Consider the following 19,444-nt stretch of genomic DNA (forward strand, 5'->3'; position numbering starts at 1 on the left):
CGGAGACATTTAATAGTTTTGGTTTTTCATGTGAAATATAACACATGGCAATTTGCTTTTGTCAAAGGAAAAATGCAAAAGTTGCTTCCAGTCTTATCTAAAAATAGGGATCACTGTCAAAGGAAAACTAACAAATTTGTTACTGCAACAGTCTCTAATTTGTTTCATGTATCGACGTTTCATTTTCAGGTAGTGGCATTTTTGAGGATCTCCGAAAAGGTGATCCTTTTTTATTCCTCCAATCAAACGCCCATGTGAACCCAACTATATATCCCCGGTTCCAACACTAGGCTCTTTCTCTCTCCTCTCTCTCTCTGTCTGCTCGAAGGAAGATCTATCTTTTTATTCCTGTGATCAGAGATGAATTGTCTCCAGAATCTCACAGGGTCTCTCATCCATTTCCTACGCATATATTCCGTAAACATTCACCAATTTTCTTTACCAATTAATTGATCTTTTTTTCTTTTCGTTCTCTTTTTTTTTTTCCTTCAAATTTCAGATCCTCTGTTTTGCCTCTCCGGAGCTTCAGAAGCAATCCCACGAGGAGGCCTTCCTTCTCTATCGCAACTCTGGTATGCTCATCCTTCTCCATTACGTATAATCTGCGTATGCATGCGTGGTGTGAAATTTTTTGCAGATTTTATGAACTTCTCTCGCTCAAATGCAGGGAACGATGAGCTGCATCGATCTACCCAGAAGCATGGCTGTGAAGGTAGATTAAGATTTTTGAAAAGTTGTGTGATATTTTCATGCTTGGATCTTATAGTCTTGTTTTTTACTCTATTGGCTTGGTTTCTTTTTTGGGTAATTTGTTTTTTCTCGTGTTAATGAAAGTTTGAGTATGGGAGATGGAAGTAGACTAATAGTTATGTATGTAGTTTGTGTCAATTGTAATTGAGATTACTTCAGCTGTATCATTTTCCGGAAATAAGTGTAGTTAACAGCCTGGTGTTACTGGTTTAAGCTGCTAAAGTAAGTGGTGAATTGTTATGGTTTAGGAGAAGTAGATAATGGACTCATGGTCGATGCGCTATGAAATTAACCCGCATACGTTTTAAGCGTTTGCACCAAAATTTGTACCTCCAAGTTATGGCGGTAATACATGATCGGGTATGAACTATTTGCATTACTAAACATCAACAGGGGGAAGCCATAGACACCGTTCATTTGACATAATATCATTTGTCTGTGATGGCCCAATTATGTTAAGTAGTTTCTGTGGATCTGTGTGTGTTTTTGTAGAGTAATTGGGATGAGCAGTATGCATGCCTTAATTCGATTAGTTGTTCAATTTTTGAGACGTGTTGTTGTCTTGTATCTGTCGTCGATCATGCTACTTGGTGCGACTCTGTAGGCAATTTCTGGTTCCACCTCTAGTGCTGAGACGAGTGGTGCTGAAGCAAAAGAGGAAAAGTCTGAGATATATAGTAATAACATGACAGAAGCCATGGGTGCTGGTAAGTTAAATGCTTAAAATTTTTGTAGGCATGGCTCGATATAATGAGAAACAAGATATGAAAATGTGAGATTTTTGAGTGTTGGCAATGTTACTTTGTTTTTGTCATTGTAGCTAACAATTTCTCATATAATCTTGATGCAGTCTTGACCTATAGGCATGAGCTAGGTATGAACTACAACTTCATACGTCCAGATCTGATTGTGGGGTCTTGCCTACAGGTGATCCTTTTTTTTTTTTTTTTTTTATAACTGGCCATATGAACAACTTTTATCCATTGTTAAAGCTTCCTAGTCTGAGTATTTTTATTTTACTTTTAACCAGACACCTAAAGATGTTGACAAACTCCGAAGCATCGGCGTGAAGACCATTTTTTGCTTGCAACAAGATTCAGATTTGGAGTATCCTGAATATGTTGTCTTCAAAGTTTTCTTTTGACATATAGAACTCATTACTGGAAAAAAGCATATTCACATGGTTCACTTCATTAGGCATGAGGTAATATGTGTAATGTGTTCGCCATTTGGGGCAACTGTGACAATATAAGTTTAGTTAGAAGAAAATTAAACTATAATTTCCTTAATTAGAACTTCCAGATATTTTAGTGTTGACATCGGTGCCATTCGAGAGTATGCCAACACATTTGATGACATTGAACACTTGCGTGCTGAAATAAGGTTCATTATTTGCAAAATTATTGGTGTTTCTCTTATTCTCGTTCATTTTCTAGAATGAATTTCTGAAGCAGTTAACTTCAGTTTCTATTTCCCAATTCTGTGACAATTACTTGGAATGATCTTTTTTGTTGTTGCTCTGTTTGGAGAACAATATCAATAACCAGCTTATAAACTTTCACTTACAGGTTTTTATTTCCATTACATACATGCACATTAGGACACATGACACATTCATATATAGTTGCTTCATATGTGCAGCCTGCTAATGTCTGATGTTGCAGGGACTTTGATTCATATGATCTACGTCTCCGGCTTCCTGTTGTTGTTAGCAAATTATATAAAGCCATAAATCGAAATGGAGGTGTCACTTATGTGCATTGCACTGCTGGACTTGGAAGAGCTCCTGCAGCTGCGGTATGTTGTTAATGGTGTATTTGAAACAATGTTTTAAAAGGCTTGCCTTAGGGCGCACCTAGGCGTCCTCTGAGGCTGGGCGTGAGGGTTGTCGCCTCTATTTTGAGGGTGTGAGCGGAGGGGGTCGCCGGAGCCGCCTAGGCGCGCCTCAGGGCTTTTTTTTTTTTTGTAACTCCCAAACCCAAATTTTGGGTAGGTTTTAACTGCCTCATACCTCTTCCTTGCACTATCGTCTCTCTGCCTTTTTTTTTCTGATTTTTATTTTTTTATATATTGGATGTGTGTGCTGTGTGTGTGCATTGTTATATGTGTGCTCATTGTGCTTTTCATCCTTTATTATATATATATATATATAGGTATATATGTGTGTATATATTTATAATATATGTGTGTGCTCAGGGTAATTATTGATTAATAATCTTCTTTTTTTAATATAATATATGTGTACGCTTAGTGTATATATTAAAAAATTTAGGTCCCGTGAGGCTTTGCCTCACACCTAGGCCAGGCTATCCCTTGGACGCCTCGCCCACGCCTCACGCTTTTAATACATTGTTTTGAAAGTAATGTTATTCTTCCCAATGTTTGCGCAAAATAGCAAACACCTTATGGAACTAATGGATTAAACCATTCACATGGAAGCCCACCCACCTACTTATCAATTTATATTACTTACATAAATTAGTGTTGTGTTTGTGCTTTTGGCATCAATGGCATGTATATTTTCATCGATCAACATTTGTGTTTGTGTTTAGTACTTTGAGACTTCTTCCTCTTTTATTTTTCAGCCAGAATTAATGCTTAGTTCAATATAAATTCAAATTAATCTGTTTGACATCCAAGGTATACTTTTAGAAAATTGACCAGGGAAAATGAACAAGGGGAAAAGGTTTTAGTAAATTAACATAAATTGGGGAATATTTTTGGTCAAAGCCAAAACATACGTTTAGTAGATTATGTAGAAGGGAAAGCACATACTGTTTGTATAAGGACAAAATGTGGGAGTATAAATGCAAAACACTGATATTTGACAAGCTGATTCCTGTATTGTAGTGAACCCATGTGACGTGTTTTCTGTGTGGGGTCTCATATTTCCCTTCAGCTAAAAATTTTGTTTTTTCTTTTAGACCATCCGCAGACCTTGCAGTTTCTTGAGCCCTCTTGACAGACTGCTTCCAATCCTGTTCAGAAATCTATAAAGTGAATACGAAATAAGCTGACTTTCTTGCCCAATGGACAATGATTGGTTTTATTTCAGAAGGCTTGGTGAAATGCTAATGTACGCAGTTAAGAATTTAGTAAAATTTGTTAGAAAATCATTTTAAGTCATATGAAGCCTGCAGTGATAGACGGGCATACACAAGTAAATGCATATCCAAATAGTCTTCAATGTGAGAAAAAACAGTGAGAACTGTTGAGAAGGCTCCCGTTAGTCGTAACATCAAATTGTTTTTAACTTCCAGGCAGTGACTCTCGTTTCATATACTTGTTGGATTGTCTATTACACAGATCAGTGTGGTGTGTCAGTTATTTCGTTTTAACACTGTTCCTGAATGTTGTTATGATGGCAGTTGGCTTACATGTCCTGGGTACAGGGATACAAACTTACAGATGCTGTCAATTTACTGCTGGTAACTATTTCTTTGACATATTCCGATGGTTAATTTATCAATATTCAATACAACATATCTTGTTGGTAAAGAGTTCCTGTACATTTTATTTATTGAAAATGAAAGTTCCAAGTTATTTCTCAAAAGTAGAAAAAAAAAATGCCAGGAGAACCTTGAACTTGAAGCTTATTTCGTATGACAGGAGATCGTTCTAACATAAAACCAGTCATTGATATTGGACAAGTTTTGGATTCACGAAACTATGACAGGAGAACCTTGAATATGAATCTTTAAAACCACTCATGAATTTTATGCAGTTGTAAGACATTGCTATTTTCTGAAGAAAAAAGTTTCAGAAAGTTCGAATCAGTGATATGATAGCTAATTTGAGCAAATGGGAAAGTGGGCAACTGTACTGCATAAATTAATGTGGAACTTCATAACGTCTCAGTAGTATCTTTTTTCTGGATTTAATGCAGAGCAAGCGTTCGTGCTTCCCAAAACTGGATGCTATAAAAAATGCTACCGCAGATATTGTGAGTCTATTTTTTTTTTTCTTTAATGTCATTTCATATATAATTGCGCAAGTTGTCTTCCAGTTTTTCAAGTTTATCAATTTTCAACTTGAAAATATGATGATATAGTAAGAAGTTTCAGGGTGCATGTTGTTACTTCATTCAAGTGCATGGTGACTCTCTCTTTAATAGAAAGTTTAGACCAATATTCACCCACAACACAGTAATACATCCATTCTTTTACAAGCCATTAATTTACATTCCTTAACAAAAATATCTTCCCAAAATTGCCAGGCGGTAAATGCCTGCTGGTGATTGTTTTAAACTTTTAATTTATGGGAACTTTAACGAAAAGCTCCCGGTACTGTTCATTTTAACGAAAAACCATATTTTTACACTAAAAAGCCAATCCTGGTACTATTCACTTTACCCTTTATTTTGTCCTTATCGTTAAAACTCAAAGTTTTCATGCTCTTTTCATTAGTTTTCCTTTTAATTTATTGATGTTTGAATTCATTAGTAATCTAAATTATTGTAGGGTGGTTATTTTCCCTTTCTTCTTTTGTATTACTGAAATTTGCAGCAACCACCTGAACTTCCAGGGTGTGCATTTGCTTGCCACCCAAAGAAATATTTTTAACAATTAGCACCTAGGCTTAGATTTGGTGCCTAATTTACCACCTCCATCTATTTCTGAAACAAAGTTCATTTGATCTGATATCTGTCTTATTTTATTATATAAATATGAAGTTATTAAAAACTCATATGTCACATATCTTCTCATCATAAAGCTTACAGGCATGACAAAAAGGGTTGTCACATTGACTTGGGGAGGTGATAATTGCTCTACAGTGGAAATCTCAGGACTTGATATTGGATGGGGTCAGGTAATAACCTTTTTCAACCTTAGCAGCAGACTTAATGTTTGATATAGCTTCAAACTGTGATTTTAATGTATAGTGCATGCTATCTCTAAATGCGTAGTATGGTATGGACGGTTTTGATCAATGAGGATTGACTCTTGGGTATTACTTCCCAATGCTCGTTTTTCATATTAATGTGATAGAGATGATGGGGAAGATTAGTCTTGTAAGAAACGTGGATGTATATAATCATGTACTAGAGATGCTTGCACCTTAAGAAAACATGTCGTTCTCTTCATGACCAAGCAGCGAGTAGAGTTGCCACATACATATTGTTCAAAGGAGATTTTGCATATCTTAGTAAAGTAATTGAATGATAGCTGTCTGGCCTATTTGTAAAGACAAGGTCCTAGTAGCGGCTAATTAGATACGATATACAGATGTCACTTGTAAACTCATTGCTGGTCACTAAAACATAAATTATGTCATTGTGGTGCAACCTATGACAAGCAGTGCATTAGATTGATTGTTTCTGTGCCATGGAGTTCAAATTTCATCAGAACAGAACTGCTGTTGACTTGAATAGTGCTGTGAAAAATAGTTGCTTCTTCTTTGGGTAATGGCCAAGAAGTTTTCCATTTGCATTTCTTGTTTATGGTGGACAAGTGAAACATAGTGTTTTTGAATGCTTAAGATATTGTAATTTCAAACTGTTGGAAATTCGGTGATAAATGTTTTCTTTTCAATCTATGATTTACTCTTGTGATGCTTGTCCAGAGGATTCCTTTAGAGTTTAATAAGGAACAGGATTCGTGGATTCTCAAGAGGGAATTGCCGGTGAGCATTTTTTTGAATCAAAAGTTTGCTTATGTTTGGTCTTTCAGGCTCAACATGGGTTTTTCATAACACATTGAATGTTGCATTCATCGACCAGCTTATTAAAATAAACTCATGCTTTACAGGAAGGACAATATGAATATAAATACGTCATTGATGGTGGGTGGACACACAATAAGCACGAGCCTTTCACCTCTCCCAACAAGGATGGCCATGTCAACAATTATGTTCATGTAAGGTTCAGCTTTGAGTCTGTACTTCGTAAATATTGAAGAACATAAAAGGAAGATATCCTAGCGGATAGGGTGTTGGGTTTCTACTCATGCGTCCTGGATTCGAAACTCCTCCCTTCCCTAAATTATTGTAATAGTTTTGAACCCTCCCCCTACCCTTAATAATAATAAAATAAAATAAATAAAAATAAAAGGAAGATATAAATATATGTTCTTTTATAAGAAAATCTTGAGGTTCTTTTGTTATCGTGGGCAAGAATAAAACAGTAAAATCTTGAGATATAATGCCCGTCAGGGCTTTGTTTTTGGAAAATTTTGTTTGCGCATAAGTTTTAGTCTTAAGGAGGCAATGTGACCACTGGACATAAAAAACTTTCCGGATATCTTTCTCTCTTTGTGAAAAAATGCCAGATATGTTTCAGGGAAAATGGAAAGGAAGTTATAAATTTGCTGCATACTTTGTGGGAATAGGAACCTTTGATCTCATGGTTAACGGATTCTAATTGTCCAGATCGCACCATATTTCTTCTCATTGGCTGAGCTTCTCTTGCAGGTTGTTGAGGACGACCCTAACAGTGAAAGTGCGGCCATACGGAAGAGGTTGACTGGTGATGATCCTCATCTTACAACCGAGGAACGACTGAAAATAAGACGGTTTCTCGAATCTTGTCCCAGTGATGAGTGAATTACAAAAGGGCAATACAAGTGTTCTAGCATGTAAAGTAGTAACTGTACGAGTTCCCTAGCATCACATGTTAACATATATGAAATAAATGTGGTATAGTATAGTTAATGATCAATAAATTAAATTCGTATTCCAGCAACAATTTAATAATAGAAAGGAGAAGAATTTTAAGTGACTGACCTGATTTCTGAGTGGAGATTGGAAACAGCTGATAAATGTTGTAGAGATCTTTGCAGGAGGATGAACATAGGAAAGCTGTGTTTGATTGTCGCAGAGGTAAGTCCTGCTCAACTTGAATTTTCCACTGCCTTCGCTTCATGATTATTGGTTCAAGTAGATTCGATTTGATGCGAGTTTGTCGAGAGATGTATGATAATTGAATACTTGCTACCTGCACAAAATTCTACTTATATTTGTTTGATCCGTAAACCCGAAACTTAACTACTGGAGGGTTCAAGACTTGTAGAGATGATGATAGGATGCGTTCTGCAGAGGTTATTAGAGATTGTGGAATTCTCGGGGTTACTGCAAGTGACCGATTATTAGTAGTGAGCTTGTTTTATTGAATTATTGTCTGTTGTTTTTTTGAATTATAATTTATAATGTAGCTTAAGTTTGAAGTATTTGGGCTCATGAGTCAAACTTTCAGTCTGGTGTTAGACAAAGTGATCTAACATTTGGACTCATTTGAGAATCTGAATACGTTTATTATTAATGTCCGGCTAAAGTATGAAGGGTTGAAATTCTATTTTCTGCCAACTTATTGACAAGATTAATTGTTTTGAATGCAAAAAATCATCTTGAGGGGTTTGAACTTTAAATTTTGAGTCCCATCTTGGTTAATATTGCTTTCAAAGGTCATTCCATACCTAAGCAATGTCATACTGTTTAGTCTTTCTGACCAAAACGGTTCTTGAGATTAACATAAATCCCTTATTTTGATCCTAAAAATGAAAACTGATAGAAGTGGATGCTGATTTTGCCTATCGTAAATCATTTTGGTTTTTTTATGCAAAGTTGGCAATGTTCTTGTTAAATTGTCATATGAACGATCACATGAAAGGGAGGAGTTATACTAATCTCAAATTATTTTAGCAAAAAAAACCTACTTACGTATAATTTAGTGGTACGCATTTTATTGTATTTCAAAAATGAAGGTGGCATTTTACCACAGTGACGGAAAGTAATCATGCATATGTATTCTGATGCGGAATCAATCCCGATCGATTTGTCTCTCTTAACAACTAACAGGTTAATCTATAAATGCCATTATTGTTCGTAAAAAAGAATTTTATTCGTTTAAATGGTGACTTGATAACAAAATGACAGGAGGTAATGTTGTATAAATTTAGAGACTAAAGAGAGAAATATGGAGAGAGGAGAGAAGGGCTTGAATGGTAGATAATTTCTCATGCCTTGTGATTTTATTTATACTACTAGGTCCATCTCCAACTTTTAGGTTAAAATTTAAAATTTAACCTAAAAAATTTAGGTTTTAACCAAGAAATAGTTTTTATACTTTAACCCTTCCAGTAAGGGCAGACATAAAAAATTTGGAACTGCAAAATCGAATCAAACAAACTGTAAAAAACCGTGTTGATAAAAAAAAGTCAATCTAGGTTCAAGAATCTAACCGAACTATACATAACGGTTCTGGTTTTTAGGTTGGTAGAACTGTTTAGAACCGGACCGAATCGTGAATATAAATAATTAATTAAATTTAATAGTTGTATACAAGTGTCACTAAATGAGTGGTGAAAACCAAACTGGTTTCACTTAGTGCGACTGCATGGGAGCATTTCTCAATTAGTTTTTCATTTGCATGGTTCACCTATTGAGATAAGGCACATATTTGAAAAAATGAGGTCATTTTCTCTCATAGATCTCCAAATTTGACATTCAGGTTTTGATTTCCCTTTTCTTTTTTTTTCTTTTTTTTTTTTTTTTTTTTTTTTTTAACATAGAATGGTCTTAAGGTGTTCAGTTACATCGTACTTTTTTTTTCTTTCCCATTTTCCTGGGCCTTTTTAATCTCTTGATAAGTACCTTTTGGGCTTGAATTATTGAATTCGTACTAACATTCTTGCTGCTTATTAAATGTATTTGTACGTGTGGATGTATATTTGTATTATGAATGTATATGTACATTTGAATTGTGTTTCTTTTTGTTTGTTTGGTGTTAAGGACATTTGCATTTTGATTTAGTATTTGAAAAGGATATGTTTTGTTTGTAACTTTGTATAACCATTTTAGAAGTCATATTTGAATGCAAGTATGCAAAAAACAAGAAAAAATTAGGGTAAATGACAAAAAACTACCTCAACTGTTGGTCTCATGACACTATCATACCTCATCTTTTTAAATTGACAATGTCATACCTCATCTTTAGAATGGTCGTTATACCTTCCGTTATTTGGCCGTAAATTTTTCAATTAAATGCTAACGTGGCTTGATTCGGAGTCCACTTTCTATTAAACAATTAATAAAATATTATTAAAAATTAAAAAAAAATTATTTAACATTTTTTAAATATTAAAATAATACAGAAAAGTTAAAAAAAAAAAAAAAAAAAACCTCAGTTCGTCCCTTTCCCCTTACTCTCTTCTCCCCCTTCATCTTCTTCCCCCTACCTGCTTAATCTTCAACAAAAAAAAAAACAAAACCTAGTTCATCCATCCCTCCCCCCTTCCCCACCCAACCTGCAAAAGAAGAAGAAGAAGAAGAAGAGAGAGAAAAGAAAAAGAAATTTCTTTTTTTACTTTTCTTTATTATTTTAATATTTAAAAAATATTAATATTTTGGGTAAAATACATAAAACTACCTTAACTATTAGGATCATGACAGCTTTATACCTCATCTTTTAAAATTAAAAATGTCATACCGCATCTTACGAATTTGTTACAATGTCATACCTCCGTCAATTTTTCCGTTAGTTTTTCTGTTAAGTGCTGACATGGCAAGAGACTGGGACCACTTTCTATTAAAAAATTAATAAAATATTATTAAAAACTAAAAAAAATATTTAATATTTTTTAAATATTAAAATAATAAATTAAAGTAAAATTTAAAATTAAAAAAAAAAAAAAAAACCTTAGTCGTCCCTTCCCTCCCCCTCTCTCTCTTCCCCATCTTCATCTTCTTCTACTTAATCTTTAACACACAAAAAAAAAAAAAAAACAAAAACAAAAAGAAATTTGAAAACCCAACCCCACCCGCCCCCCCAGAAGGAGGAAGAACCGAAGAAGAAGAATAAGGAGGAAGAAGAGGAAGAGGAAAAAAACACAAAAAAAATTTGAAAACCCAACCTCACCCGCCCCCCCCCCCAGGAGAAGGAGGAAGAACCGAAGAAGAAGAAGAAGAAGAAGAAGAAGGAAGAAGAGGAGGAGGAAAAAAAAAAAAAGAGGAAGAACCGAAGAAGAAGAAGAAGAAGAATAAGAAGAAGAAGAGGAGGAGGAAAAAAAAAAATTTTGAAAACCCAACCCAACCCCCCCCCCCCCGGGAGAAGGAGAAAGAACCGAAGAAGAAGAAGGAGGTAGAAGAGGAGGAGGAAAAAGAAAATGGAAACTGCAACCTAGAAAAAAAAAAAAACAAAACAAAAAAACCTAGAAGAAGGAAGGAGGAGAAGAAGGAGAGGGGAAAGGGCATGCCGCACTCCTAGGAAATTTTTTTTCGTTTTGTTTTTTTATTCTTAATTTTTTGTTAATATTTAATTATTTTTTAATCCAGCTGGATTAGTGAGTGGTTCCTGTCTCTTGCCGCGTCAGCACTTAACAGAAAAACTAACAGAAAAATTGACAGAGGTATGACATTGTCACAAATTCATAAGATGCAGTATGACATTGTCAATTTTAAAAGATGAGGTATGAAACTGTCGTGACTCCAATAGTTGAGGTAGTTTTTTGTACTTTACCCTATTTTTTTTTTATTAGTTTTTAATAATTTTTTAATAGAAAATGGGTCTCAAATCAAGCTACGTTAGCATTTAACTGAAAAATACACGGTCAAGTAATGGAAAGTATAACATTGGACCAAATTCTAAAGATGAGGTACGACATTGTCAATTTTAAAAGATGAGATATGATAGTGTCATGAGACCAATAGTTGAGGTAGTTTGTTGTAATTTACCCAAAATATTAAGTAAACTTTGAATAACATTTTGATTTGGCATACTAATGATTTAGTATTTGGAACTGTAAACCGGCATGAACCGAACAAGAACCAGTATAAATGAAATCGTGGCATGAACTAAACGAGGATCGATTTGAACCGAACGATATGGTTTTAGTAAAAAATTTAAGCGGAACTGCAACGAACTGTTGATATTTCCCGGTTTCTATGCCCTTTTGAGGTTGGAACTGCACCAAACCGCACCATGCCCACCCTTACCTTCTGAGTTGAATTTTTAGCCCGAAATGATTAAAGAATGAATTTATGAAGATTTTTTTTTCTTAAAGTAACTTTAAAAAAAATTGTAGACTATCCTAGTTTAATTTTATGAAAATTTCAATCTAAAAATATTTAGATTCCAATAAATATTGAAAAAAAATCAGTGAACTGACACCATCAAACTCGTGGAACACTATGAAATTGAAAAAATATGAAACACATGAACACATGAAAGATTTTTTTAAAATTATTTTAGTCATTGGATTTAAATTTGGACTTTTATATCTTTTTTTTAGGGAGTTTTAACGAAAAACCCACGGTACTGTTCACTTTAAAGAAAAACCACATTTTTACACTAAAAAGTCAATCATGGTACTATTCATTTTACCTTTTATTTTGTCCTTATCATTAAAACTCAAAGTTTTCAAGCCATTTTCATTAGTTTTTTTTTTTTTTTTTTTTATCGTTGGATTTGATCATATTAGATCTTAGTCAGTTGATTCAATGTATTTATAAATATAAAACTAAAAAAAATATAGATATATGGTGGACCCAACCCACTAATCTAGGGTAAATTCTGGCCTAAATCTGCCCCAAAAATGAGTTTTAGGTTAAAACTCATATTTGGCTCAAGGTTAGAGCAAGTTGGGGTAGGTTTAGATTGTTTAGAATCTAAAATTTGAGTTTTATTCTAATGGTTGGAGTTGGTCTAAAGGGGGAGAAAAACTTACTCTCCAAATAATACAAACAGTAATAGGAAAAGTTTAAGGGAAGTGTTATTAGCACTCCAAAAATCTCATTCTACACTCCTCACAAGTGTATTTTTCTTTCCAAATATAGAAAGTTTTGAGTGTAGAATGAGACTTTTGGAATGCTAATAACAATTCCCAAGTTTAAAATCTCTTAGAATTCCTACATAATCTCTACTTAAAATTTATACAATTACACGAGTTATAATGCTACCTATAACAGGTAATCAGTTTTTATCGAGTTCCACCATTTTTCTTTTCTTTTTTTAGAAAAATATTGGTGGGTATACAATATTCCAATGTCATCCACTTCCTCCTTGTCTTCCTTATCCTCCATGGCGTGGCGTCTCTTGCTACCTCCACGTGTTCCAAACGCTCACTCGTGAAGGCTATTTTTGAAGGCAAATCGAAGGCCGCAGCGAAGATCCTCACCCGCCTGCAGCTTCACGTATAGAAACCGAGACCTATTTTTGAGCAGAGAAGGATGACAATGGGCTTTTCTATGAATCACGGATATGGTAATACAATATGATATGAAACAGTAATATGTAGATTTGTAAAATATAAAATACAGTATGAATACGAAAAAATATATAATAAATATATTTAAAAAACACATTTTAAATAACAATAAAAAATTTTATTCCCAAATTTGAACTTTTTAATTCAAACTCTCCAATGAAGCTACTTAATACAATGGTTTTTTTTTGGTATTCATTCATCCTCATTTGTAAGTCTCTGTCATAGGTTCAACTTTCACAAAAGAAGAATTTAAACTAAATCATTGTGTGAGGTTTAGTTATGCTCTCACTCTTTAGTATAAATAATATCGTATGTATTAAAAAGATATTTTAAAAAAGGTTGGTGGTGGTGCAGGTAGGCCTGGCAATTTCTGACACGACCCGATAACCTGACACGACACGACACGAAATTAACAGGTGTTTGGGTCGACACGATAACGAATCGGGTCTTATCGGGTAACCCGATAAGCACCTGTTAAGATAACGGGTTGGGTCGGGTATACACGTGGGTAAACACGATACACGATAAGCAGAATATTATTTTTATAATTTTATAACCCTAAAAAAATATTGTAATAATTATATACATTAATTTTACAATTTTATACCCCTAAAAATTATAATAAATATATATATATATATATATTAAATTAACTATAAAATTTATAATAATTATAATAATTATATATACTATAATAATTATACCCCCAAAATATTAAGTCTATCTATACTAATTATATTATATATATATATATATATTAAATTTTATAAAAACTATAATGCATATTAATTAATAATTTAATATGCATGATCATGCATTTGCCAACTTGCCGTCCTTTTTGAAAAAAAAAATGGAGGGAAAATGAAAATGTTAAGAAAAGTTGAAAATAAAACAAAAAAGTGAGGGAATTAGGGAAAGATGTTGGAGGGAAAAGTGAATATGATAAGAAAAAGTTGAAAAGGAAACAAAAAAGAGAGGGAAAAATGAAAATTAATAGAAGTGGTGAGAAAATTTTTTTTTTTTTTTAAGTTATTAACTTTTTATCACACACATGACTGTCATGACATATCTCACTATTTTTATAATGAACACGTGACACGTGATGTATGTACTATTCTGTGTACCAGTCAATTATAATTTATACGTACAAAATAAATAGATTTAAATCTACTTAATAAATATATATATATACACACACACACACGGAACTTGATTGATGGCATACGAATTCTCCAAAACTAATTTCAACGATCCAAACCGTCAAAATTGTTTGTATATGCTTGGAGATCACATCAGCAAAAAATCACAAAAAAAAAACATTCAGAGATCAAGTAACGGGACAAAGCTTTTCAACAGTTATAAACGAAAAATCACGATTTAACGGTTATTTTAACTCCGATTTTGATGATTTTTTATAACTACACTTCTTGACCCTATATGAATACAATGAATGAATTCGATCTTCAATTTAAAATATTTACACAAGTGGATACCACAAAATCTTATGTTATACTTAATAAAAGTATAAATAAACTCTAACTGTTAGTCAATCTATCGTTTTACGAATTCTCCAAAACTAATTTCAACGATCCAAACCGTCAAAAATGTTTGTATATGCTTGGAGATCACATCAGCAAAAAATCACAAAAAAAAAAAACATCCAAAGATCAAGTAACGGGACAAAGCTTTTCAACGGTTGTAAACGAAAAATCAAGATTTAACGGTTATTTTAACTCCGATTTTGATGATTTTTTATAACTACACTCCTTGACCCTATATGAATACAATGAATGAATTCGATCTTCAATTTAAAATATTTACACAAGTGGATACCACAAAATCTTATGTTATACTTAATAAAAGTATAAATAAACTCTAAGTGTTAGTCAATCTATCATTTTACGAATTCTCCAAAACTAATTTCAACGATCGAAACCGTCAAAATTGTTTGTATATGCTTGAAGATCACATCAGCAAAAAATCACAAAAAAAAAATATTCAAAGATCAAGTAACGGGACAAAGCTTTTCAACGGTTATAAACGAAAAATCAAGATTTAACAGTTATTTTAACTCCGATTTTGATGATTTTTTATAACTACACTCCTTGACCCTATATGAATACAATGAATGAATTCGATCTTCAATTTAAAATATTTACACAAGTGGATGCCACAAAATCTTATGTTATACTTAATAAAAGTATAAATAAACTCTAAGTGTTAGTCAATCTATCATTTTATGAATTCTCCAAAACTAATTTCAACGATCAAAACCGTCAAAATTGTTTGTATATGCTTGGAGATCACATCAGCAAAAAATCACAAAAAAAAACATTCAGAGATCAAGTAACGGGACAAAGCTTTTCGACGGTTATAAACGAAAATCAAGATTTAACGGTTATTTTAACTCCGATTTTGATGATTTTTTATAACTACACTCCTTGACCCTATATGAATACAATGAATGAATTCGATCTTCAATTTAAAATATTTACACAAGTGGATACCACAAAATCTTATGTTACACTTAATAAAAGTGTAAATAAACTCTAAGTGTTAGTCAATCTATCGTTTTACGAATTCTCCAAAACTAATTTCAATGATCCAAACCGTCAAAATTGTTTGTATATGCTTGGAGATCACATCAGCAAAAAATCACAAAAAAAAAAACATTCAAAGATCAAGTAACGGGACAAAGCTTTTCAACGGTTATAAACGAAAAATCACGATTTAACGGTTATTTGAACTCCGATTTTGATGATTTTTTATAACTACACTCCTTGACCCTATATGAATATAATGAATGAATTCGATCTTCAATTTAAAATATTTACACAAGTGGATACCACAAAATCTTATGTTATACTTAATAAAAGTATAAATAAACTCTAAGTGTTAGTCAATCTATCATTTTACGAATTCTCCAAAACTAATTTCAACGATCAAAACCGTCAAAATTGTTTGTATATGCTTGGAGATCACATCAGCAAAAAATCACAAAAAAAAAAACATTCAGAGATCAAGTAACGGGACAAAGCTTTTCGACGGTTATAAACGAAAAATCAAGATTTAACGGTTATTTTAACTCCGATTTTGATGATTTTTTATAACTACACTCCTTGACCCTATATGAATACAATGAATGAATTCGATCTTCAATTTAAAATATTTACACTAGTGGAATTTATATACTTAATAAAAGTATGAATCAACTATCATATTAATAATTATATACATTAATTTAATAATTTTATATCCCTAAAAAGTAAAAACTATAATAATTATATATATATTAAATTAAATTTAAAAATTGATGACCATTGGATCGGCTGAGATTAAATCTCAGCCGTCCATTTCATAATTATATATATATATTTTATTAAATTTAAAAAATTGATAACCATTGGATCGGCTGAGATTTAATCTCAGCCGTCCATTGTGTAGGTAATCAACACTCTCATTAACTCAGCTCCTCCTGAATCAAACACTGACTCAGTCTCTCTGTCTGTCTCTCTCTCTCTCGAAAATTCGAAATACTCGAATCCTCGATCGACTTCGTCTTCGACTCTCCGAGACCTCACGCCGTCACGCGGACGCGGCGCCTCACGGGCCCTCTCACCTCACCTCAGTCTCAGATCAGTGACCTCACTCTCCTCGTCGTCCTCGAGTCTCGACCTCACCCAGGTCCCAGACTGTCACCCTCCTCCTCACTCAGTCACTCTGTCCCTCACTCACTCCTCAGTTTGCCCTCCTCCTCACTGCACAACAAGTCAACAAGGTAAGAAATTCTTGCAATAAACTCAAGGGTTTCTGAATTAGGGCTTGTCGAATTAGGAATTTCTTAAATTAGGGTTTCTAAATTGGGGCTTTTCACTTTTGGAATTAGGAATTTCTGAAATTGAAGTTTCTGAATTAGGGATTTTGAATAGGGACTCTGAATTTGGGCTTTTGGAATTCGAAATTTCTTAAATTAGGGTTTCTAAATTGGGGCTTTAGGAATTAGGAATTTCTGAAATTGAAGTTTCTGAATTAGGGATTTTGAATAGGGACTCTGAATTAGGGCTTTTGGAATTCGAAATTTCTTAAATTAGGGTTTCTAAATTGGGGCTTTTGGAATTAGGAATTTCTGAAATTGAAGTTTATGAATTAGGGATTTATGAATAGGGACTCTGAATTAGGGCTTTTGGAATTCGAAATTTCTGAAATTCATGTTTCTGAATTAGGGATTTTGAAATTCATGTTTCTGAATTAATGCATGTTTCGCCCTCTGTTTGCTTACTATTTGAGTGCAGACTATTTGAATGCATGTTTCGCCCTCTGTTTGAGTGCAGACTATTTGTTTCGCCCTCTGTTTGCTTACTAGTTGAATGCATGTTTCTGAATTAATGCATGTTTCGCCCTCTGTTTGTCTGAGAAGCCTGCCGTTTTGAAGGTGCTGAGTGCAGACTATTTGTTTCGCCCTCTGTTTGCTTACTAGTTGAATGCATGTTCCAATACAATTTCATGATGTTCGATGTAAATTGAAGATTTTGTAAATGGAGGTGTAAACTTTTAAGAAAGACTTACAATCTTAAAAACAAAAACTCTTTATCCTTGCACATTTAATATTTGTAATAGATTAGTAGTGTATGTATTATTTTTTTTATTAGGCTTTCATTTTCGAGTGTAGATATAGTATTTGAACGAGAAATGTTTTAATGTTTTCAAGTAATATTTATGTCGCAATGTGTGGTATGTGCAAATTGTAAAAAAATATATTTTTTTCTTAACGGGTCATAACGGGTCGGGTCACTTTACCCGTTGGGTAAAGTGACACGACCTGTTAAGGACCCGTTAAGATAACGGGTGTGACACGACACGACCCGTTAAGATAACAGGTGTTACACGAAAACGACACGAACACGACAGACACGACCCGTTTGCCAGGCGTAGGTGCAGGTCCAGTGGGCAATGTGTAGTTTTGTGAGTCTGTTGGGCTTTAGTCCCATTGAAACCCTAAGAAATAATTAAATAAATAAAAGAAAGAATGTGGTATTTTCTTCGCAAGGCCTTCTTCCAACAGATTGCGAGCTGGTTTGATATTGATATGTTTTGAAAAAAAAAAAATTGCTTCTACTGTACTATAATAATAAGCTCATTTTTACCGCTTCACGTTTTCAACTTTTTTTTTCACCCAAAACAATGAAAATAAGCTATTTTTAAGTGTTTACCAAACACCTTTTTGATAATTGAACCTAAGACATCAAAAAAAATGTCACTAGACTGTAATACTAAGCCGCAAAAAAAGGAATGAATATGATTCCTAACAATTACTAACACCTAAAGACATTAGGTATGTGGATCCCATCAATTTAGGTACGACATAACTCAAAATGAAGGTACCCATTAACATAGGAAGATTGTTTATCGGATATACCCTATCTTTCACATTCTCATTCTTTTTAATCTCTTATTATCCCCGTACCATGTAAGTAAATATAAGTGGATTACTTTTTCCACATGGGGCCATATTTATTTTTGGTTGGGTACAATTAAATTAATCAGTATAATTATAGCATAAGTACAATTAAATTAATCAGTATAATTATAGCGAAAGTACAATTAAGTGACTCCCAACAATTGTGTCTCAATACCTTGTAATTCAAGTTCCAATAAACTCAGCCTACGGAGTACATGTATTGAGCCTTGCTTCCTGAAAACCTATCTGAATTTGGGAGGTGGGTGAAAGGGAAGGTTATGGGAGTTGATGTTAAGATGTTAAACTTTCCTCCCCAAATGTTTCTTCCAAATTTCAAGTCCAAGAAAGTGTCAAGGTAAAATGGAGTGCTTGAAGGTTTATAAGCGTGATTATGATATCCATATCAGTTTTTGTTATGAATTTTATAAGACAATATTGATATTTATCTGCTCTAAAGTTATAGTGCACTATTTCAGTTATAACAGCGTTTTGGTTATATTGTCATACGAGACAGTTATAAAGCTTCGTAGGAAGAAAGTAGTACACACAGTTGTTTGCTCAAGGAGGATCAAAATAATTGCGTCGTCTCAAATGTGGGGTATTGTAGGAGTTTGAGACCCTCTTGTCTCACATTGGTCAACAGTATTTTTTCGCTAGTCTTTATATAGGCTTATTCCCTCTTCTTAGTAATTAGAACTTGAACTATTTGGAAATGGATTGAAGATTTGAGCCTTATGGTTGTGTGGATTAGGCTTGAATATAATATAGCCTAAATACAATTAATATTAATTAATCAAGACAAGGGCTATTCATTAATTTTAATTTTTGGATTAAGTTTTTTAATTAACTAAACCCTAATTAAAAAACGTTTTGATTAAAAGACACAACTATTAGGAAGAGTTGTGTACTTTCAAATACATTGAACAGGTATTTGAAATGGTGTGAAACAGCCTATATATTTGCAATCACAGTATCCAAGTGAAGTCATCTTTTCTTCCTCTTTTTCTTCCATACGAAATTTCCAGAGAGTAAGCACACA

The 19,444-nt window shown here is 33.3% G+C and overlaps 1 protein-coding gene across 1 annotated transcript; it reads left to right on the forward strand.

Moving 5' to 3' along the window:
• The first annotated feature begins 233 nt into the window (after positions 1-233).
• On the forward strand, positions 234-7,465 carry LOC103937493 (phosphoglucan phosphatase DSP4, amyloplastic). Its single transcript, XM_009347442.2, has 14 exons — positions 234-386; positions 500-572; positions 668-712; positions 1,355-1,457; positions 1,601-1,677; positions 1,781-1,857; positions 2,053-2,133; positions 2,415-2,547; positions 4,119-4,178; positions 4,637-4,693; positions 5,464-5,559; positions 6,313-6,372; positions 6,498-6,605; positions 7,159-7,465. Exons 1-14 carry the CDS (start codon positions 361-363, stop codon positions 7,288-7,290), a joined length of 1,128 nt encoding a protein of 375 aa, XP_009345717.2. The 5' UTR covers positions 234-360; the 3' UTR covers positions 7,291-7,465.
• Positions 7,466-19,444: the final 11,979 nt, after the last annotated feature.

This window comes from the organism of the source record quoted next, unplaced genomic scaffold (genome assembly GCF_019419815.1).
Source record: "Pyrus x bretschneideri cultivar Hongxiangsu unplaced genomic scaffold, Pyrus_bretschneideri_v1 Contig18, whole genome shotgun sequence".
In the NCBI taxonomy this organism is placed as follows: domain Eukaryota; kingdom Viridiplantae; phylum Streptophyta; class Magnoliopsida; order Rosales; family Rosaceae; genus Pyrus; species Pyrus x bretschneideri.

Coding starts and splice junctions, on each gene's coding strand:
- LOC103937493 (XM_009347442.2), top strand. CDS start 361: ATGAATTGTCTCCAGAATCTCACAGG. Junction 387..499: donor TGTCTCCAGAATCTCACAGG/GTCTCTCATCCA, acceptor TTCAAATTTCAG/ATCCTCTGTTTTGCCTCTCC. Junction 573..667: donor CCTTCTCTATCGCAACTCTG/GTATGCTCATCC, acceptor GCTCAAATGCAG/GGAACGATGAGCTGCATCGA.